Genomic DNA, 6,324 nt, shown 5'->3' on the forward strand with positions numbered 1-6,324 from the left:
ACAAATTTGATCATATAACTGAAAAGTTATATTTTAAATAAATAAAATTTACATAAATGGAAAGGACAGTATTAATAAAATATTACGAAAAAAAGGTCCCATTGACTTAAAACAATTTTAATAGCAGCACGATAGTATTAATTATAAAAAAAATTGTATGGGCCCCAAAAAAGCATTTTACGTATCACTAATAAATACGAGTCTACGTTACATGACTGCTAATCTATCACGTGATCAATTGCGCGCTCATACACATCTGGACGGAAGTAGTCTCGTGATCTAAATTACAGAGACCAATGAAAACCCTCAATTGCCTCAGGCAGATACTTGACGTCATATCCGATATTTCAAAAAGTAGCGCGTCTTATAATGACAATTAAAATACAAGACAATATGAAGACTATATAGATTTATGTTGCTTTATTGCTATCGTACACTTAAATAACGTTGTAACACTTGCCACAATATATAACATATTGTCAATTATTATGTTCTTAGCGATCACCTATCAACTCTTTAAACATCCCGTCTCAGTCACATTATCAACAATATTATAAGATAAACGATAATCAAAGATCTGGGAGTACATACATACATACATACACGCGCATACACATGTGTATACATGTTTGTATGTAAATGCTAAGAGTACTTACTTCAGCTATTATTCAGAGGGATCACGTGACACGTCTTCCGCATATACAATCTTACAAAATACACGTTATTAGAAAGGAACTGAAAGTTACCGAAACTGCGTTGTGACCCATGACAATCTCCCTATCAGTAAAAAAAGAAATCCATCATTTACAATGTAGGTAACATCGCATCTAAAAACGGGGTTCAAATCGAAGCTTTATTGATCACATTAACAATATTTTGCTCTACTCAGTCGACATTGAGGATAGATGACAATAGCGCAGTAAATACGTTATCCAGTATCTCGGATATAATTCGATGAGATTAAATATATATCTCTTTTTGTTGCTGTACGTAATCACATCCCATAGATAAACGCATGCGTTTCCTCCTCAATCGATCTGATGCGATAACTCTTGAGTTATAAAAGTATTATTGTACTGAGAGAAGGGAGAGGATACATCGGGCACACGGTGATGAGATCACACGTCTCCGAAATGCACATCGGATAATACTTTGGTAATGTACTGGCGGCGAGTAATCGAGACAGCGTGTTTGGTGGCTTACGAAGCGACGTCCGCAGCTAACAGAATCGATCACGGGAGAATAGCCGCACTGGAATTCCGTATTCATCACGAGGTGATGTCAACGGAACATTCGAAGGCGAGTTATGTGTGCACTTGATGTGACTTACGAGCCTGATTTCCTCCCTTTAGCGTTTAATTCATCTAGGAATCTCGTGTCTCTATTGTGCATCGCAAAAATTGCGCTCACAAGTTTACTGTGCTCCCTATCGAGAAAAAGTCCTCTTACGCAAAATTGTTTTGTCAATTTCTGCACGTTGAACTAATTCGACATTATAATCTTGTCACACGGTATACGAATACCTTTTGTTTCCATCTAATTATATTCTCACTAAATAATTTTATCTAATTAACAGGAAGCAAATTAAGAATACCATACCGTAGGACAAGAATCTTACTCAAGTGAGATTTTACTTTAGAAAAGGTATCTCCGCATGCTTTATTTCACCGTATCCACTCCTATAATCGAAATTTTGAGCTTTTTTCCGTTGCAATTCTAAATCATATGTCAGAGCTTAATTTAAAAACATTTTTGTAAATCCATTAATCTTCTATGTATTTCTGTATAATACCTCATTTGAATGGTTTTTTCTTCTTGTTCGTTTTCTTATTCATTGAGTTAAAGCAGCAGAGTGTAGTAATACCACCGTATATTGCCCCAGTATGTTTATTTCCCGATCAGATGAAAATATAAGCGGTTCTCGATTTGCAACGTGCAACTATCGGGCAATATATTATCGGATTAACCACACCGAATTAACAACAAGCGAGTCCGGTGTTTAGGATTTCATGTATGGATAGTCGTATTCTCGTATGGGCACGAAAGTCTCCTTAATGGACTGCGGAGACGTCCAGCGAAGAGCATAGTGAGGACCGCCGGCTTTGTCATTTGTACCGGACATTCGACTACCACCGAATGGCTGTTGACCGACCACTGAACCGGTCGATTTGTCGTTGACATAAAAATTACCGGCAGTATATTTAAAATCTTCAAGTGCCTGCTTCAACCATTTTCTGTAAAAATATACATATGTATGAGACTACAATTCACTTTACTACAATGCATCATTATAGTGTCGTTGAACCAGCATAAAAATTTTGAGAATTGATCAGAGTTCTCTCTCTCTCTCTCTCTCTCTCTCTCTCTCTCTCAATATACAAAAAATATTACATCACTATACTACAATTTTATTCTGGCTTATAATGTACAGATACAACTTTAGAGAATAACATGCGATTTAATGTAGAAGCTATAATTATGTATAACTATATTTTTGCTTAAATTCTTTTATACTCGTCACATACAACATAACTTGTACAATTGACTAAGTTTACTTACTCATCTTGTGCAAATATCGCGCCTGTTAAGGCATAAGGTGTAGAGGTTTCCACCAGCTTTACCGTCTCCTTCAGCTTGGAATCTTTGTAAACGTATATCGTTAACACTGGACCGAATATTTCTTCTGTCATAAGTTTTTCTTTCGGCTCTTTGGATTGTACTATTGTCGGTTCGATAAAATATCCGCACCTGAAAAGATACTTTTATCTCGATATGATGTATACATTAAGATAATTATTATATTAATAATAATAATTGCAACAGAACATACGAATCATCGTAGCCTCCACCGCCAAGAATTTCCAAATTGGGCGATTTCTTCGCGTACTCGATGTAACCGGAAATTCGTTTAAACGCAGCGGCGTCTATAACGGCGCCGGTGAATACAGTGAAGTCTCGAATATCACCTATTGTGAGTTTCTGACGAAGAGCTAAGAGGCCGTCTTTTATCTGGAACAAAAGTTCAAAATCACATGGATGTGCACTCCCAAAGGATTTAACAAAACGGCTGTTATTAGACTCACCTTGCACCATAGAGATTCTGGTACATACATTCTACTGCAAGCGGAACACTTCTGTCCATTGAACTCGAATGCGCTTCTTATCGTCGCGTAAACAACCGATTCCACGTCAGCACTCGGGTGGATGAAGTGATAATTCTTGCCGCCACACTCACCGACTAATTTCGGGTAGTTCCTGTATTTGGGAAGATTCTGACCAATCTGGGACCATAGACGATTAAACGTCGGCACCGAGCCAGTGAAGTTGAGTCCGGAGAGGTGAGGCGAGGACGTGATGGTATCGCCAAACACAGGTCCTTCGCAAGGAACAAAATTCACCACGCCGCACGGTACCCCAGCCTCTCTGCATATCTTAAAGATCCACCAGTTGGATAATAACGCGGTGTCGGATGGCTTCCAGAGTACGGCGTTACCCTGCAATCGCGGCATGCACGTCGACACGTGCGTATTATTATTAGCGCGTTGCTTTGATCGTAACACTAGCCTCGATTAAAGCGCTGTCAGTATGGTTTGCAAATTACAAACCATCAGTGCCGGCGTATAGCTGAGATTACCGCCAATTGCGGTGAAGTTGAAAGGCGACACAGCCGCTACGAAACCGTCCATACCGCGATACCTCATCGAGTTGAGGGTCTGCTGATTCGGTGAGATTGGCTGGTACTTGAGACTCTCCTTCACGAAATACGCATGCATTTTGAAAAAGTCGATCAGCTCCGCCGCGCTGTCGATCTCTGCTTGGATCACGGTTTTACTCTGACCGAGCATAGTGGCAGCATTAAGATGTTGTCTGTACTTGGTCGCCATCAAATCTGCTATCCTTAACCACATCTCTAACCGCTTCTCGATTGGCCATTTCTCCCATTCTCGCTGCGCCTTCACCGCGACGTCGATCGCCTTCTTCACGAGCTCCGGCGTCGCCCAGTAATACTTGGCGATTTTTTCCTTGTGATTATGCGGCTGGAAAATTCGTGATTATCTATGATCCATGTAACAAAGGACAGTCTACAAATCACGCAGAGTGCGTTCTGCTCTTCATGAATACCCAGATAACATCGCATGCATGTTGCATAAGATGTCTTTTAGATATATTATGCAATATAAATATTATCTGGGTAAGAAAGAGAGTAAGCGCGATTAGGATAGAAACATACCATAACTTGATATCTGCATAGATCGGTCTTGATCTCCTCATCTCCGATAACTAATGGCACTTCCTCGCATTCGTTGCTCATCTTATCCAAGACTTTCTCCAGCTCCGCTCTTTCTGGACAGCCCTTCTTATAGCTAAGAACCGGCTCATTCTCCAGCGGAAAGTCTGGCGGGTTCAACACCGGAACTACCGATCCCAAGCATCTGGTGCCGACTCTATCGAATAATAAACAACGCGTCAAGATATGAAAAGTCCCATACTTGAATAGATAGTGCCGACAAATAAAATCTGAAGAGTACTCTTAAGAATCTTGTCGATATGATCTTCAAATATTTATTCGACTACTTGTGGTAAAGTCTTAAGTTAATAATCTTATCACTCTTGTTAAATATGCACTGGCATTTTGAAAGCCTTTTATTTACATATCAATATCCCGTAAGCAACACTATGATTTACATATCAATGTCCCGTAAGCAACACTATGATCGGTAGCAAAAATTGCATTTTTTTAGAATGGAGCATGTATTTTTTTTAATGCATCGTATCGTGCTCAACTAATAAATAATAATTGTTAATTATATATGGATCGATAAGTATTATTAAATTAATATAGCACAATAAAAGATCATCTACACACTCGCGTGAATATACGGAACAAGAATGCTTATAATGATAATTTAATGTTTGTTTAACCCTAATTAGCGCGGTGTTATCGGTTTCATGCGATAATTATGATATAACATAAATTATGCTTACTATAATTTACGTATTGATTACGTAAAAAAATCGCTTTTATAGTATATTTATACCATTCCAAATGGTCGAAAATCTAATATTTTTTTAGATCATAAATTATTATGATTGTTAATTACTTTCAGAGATCATAAACATTATATCAATACATAAAATGGAAAACTCGCAGTGAATATTAACATCTGAAAAAGGTATTATTATTCGCAATTGAAGATATTTATGTGCTTTTATCCGCAATAAGGATACTTAAGTATATATCTAATTCTATCCTCTTTGAAACGCGAAGTGGACACTTCGGTGTGTCGAAGAAGAAAAGTGGCCATTGTATCTTCAAATAATTGAGGATTTAATCACAAGATGTGAATCAGTGCGAGGGGATAAACGCTAAGAGAAATCTTGAAAATGCGTAAGTGTATTCTTATCTCTCTTCCGATTCTTTAAATGGAAAAGCCAGAAGCTGATGTGTACCAATCAGTGCTATCGCGAGCGTCATAATTAATGATGGTCGCGTGACCGTCAAAACCACTGGCGCATCTGACTCGCGAAACAACGTGAGTTACACCGAAGGTATCTGAATATTCTCAAGATGGCATATATATAGATAGAAAGATAAAATAACCGCTATAGTCAGTGCCGAGCGACCGTGGTGTCAGTTATCGGAGCACCTCTTACGTTTAACAAATGATCTATTTTTGCTGAACAGTCAAAAAAACGTATCTAAAATAAAAAAATAAAATTCATATAAAATAAAAAAAAGAAGTCTGTAAAGCTACAGATTTAGAGTACTGATTTTGTTATAATTTTCTCTTATGTCATCACATTTCTCCAATGTGGATTAATTTTAATTTCAATGTAATTTATGTTCTTTTAGTTCTAAGAATTATGTCCATTCCTATCAATGTAGATTAACTTTAATCTTGATTTAATTTACCTTTTTTTTATCTTTTTCTAATTATAAGAATTATAAAAGATAAAGGGTAAATTAAATCGAGAATAAAATTAATCTTGATTTATTTGAAAGAAATGTATATTAGAAAAAAATAAAGAATTAACTTGAGATTAAAGTTGATCTACATTGATAGAAACAGGTCTTATTCGAATTGTAAGAAATGCAAAAATTTAGGCCTATAAGACGAGACGGAATATTATAGAAGTAGTGTAACAGTCGTGAACTTATTGTTAAACGCGGAACTAGATAAAAAGGTATAGATGAAAAAGTGTTTATTAATTAATATTCTAAGGATCTTTAAGAATATAAAAAATCAAAGAAATAAAACATTTACTTACTATAAATAAATATTTGTTCATTAAAAAGAATGATTGTTAAATCAAATTAATGTT

At 36.7% G+C, this 6,324-nt stretch overlaps 1 protein-coding gene across 1 annotated transcript in view; it reads right to left on the reverse strand.

Annotated features, from left to right (window-relative positions):
- Nucleotides 1-164: 164 nt before the first annotated feature.
- Nucleotides 165-6,324, reverse strand: part of LOC108748703 (delta-1-pyrroline-5-carboxylate dehydrogenase, mitochondrial) — an 8,640-nt gene continuing 2,480 nt past the window's right edge. The window contains exons 2-7 of the mRNA XM_018486984.1: nucleotides 4,232-4,445; nucleotides 3,606-4,037; nucleotides 3,084-3,494; nucleotides 2,831-3,009; nucleotides 2,560-2,748; nucleotides 165-2,234 (exon numbers count right to left, since the gene is read on the reverse strand). Of these exons, the coding sequence (XP_018342486.1) occupies nucleotides 2,000-2,234; nucleotides 2,560-2,748; nucleotides 2,831-3,009; nucleotides 3,084-3,494; nucleotides 3,606-4,037; nucleotides 4,232-4,445 (1,660 nt within the window). The 3' untranslated portion in view covers nucleotides 165-1,999. The remainder of the gene's footprint in view (nucleotides 2,235-2,559; nucleotides 2,749-2,830; nucleotides 3,010-3,083; nucleotides 3,495-3,605; nucleotides 4,038-4,231; nucleotides 4,446-6,324) is intronic.

Source organism: Trachymyrmex septentrionalis, unplaced genomic scaffold, assembly GCF_001594115.1.
Source record: "Trachymyrmex septentrionalis isolate Tsep2-gDNA-1 unplaced genomic scaffold, Tsep1.0 scaffold24, whole genome shotgun sequence".
Taxonomy (NCBI): Eukaryota; Metazoa; Arthropoda; class Insecta; order Hymenoptera; family Formicidae; genus Trachymyrmex; species Trachymyrmex septentrionalis.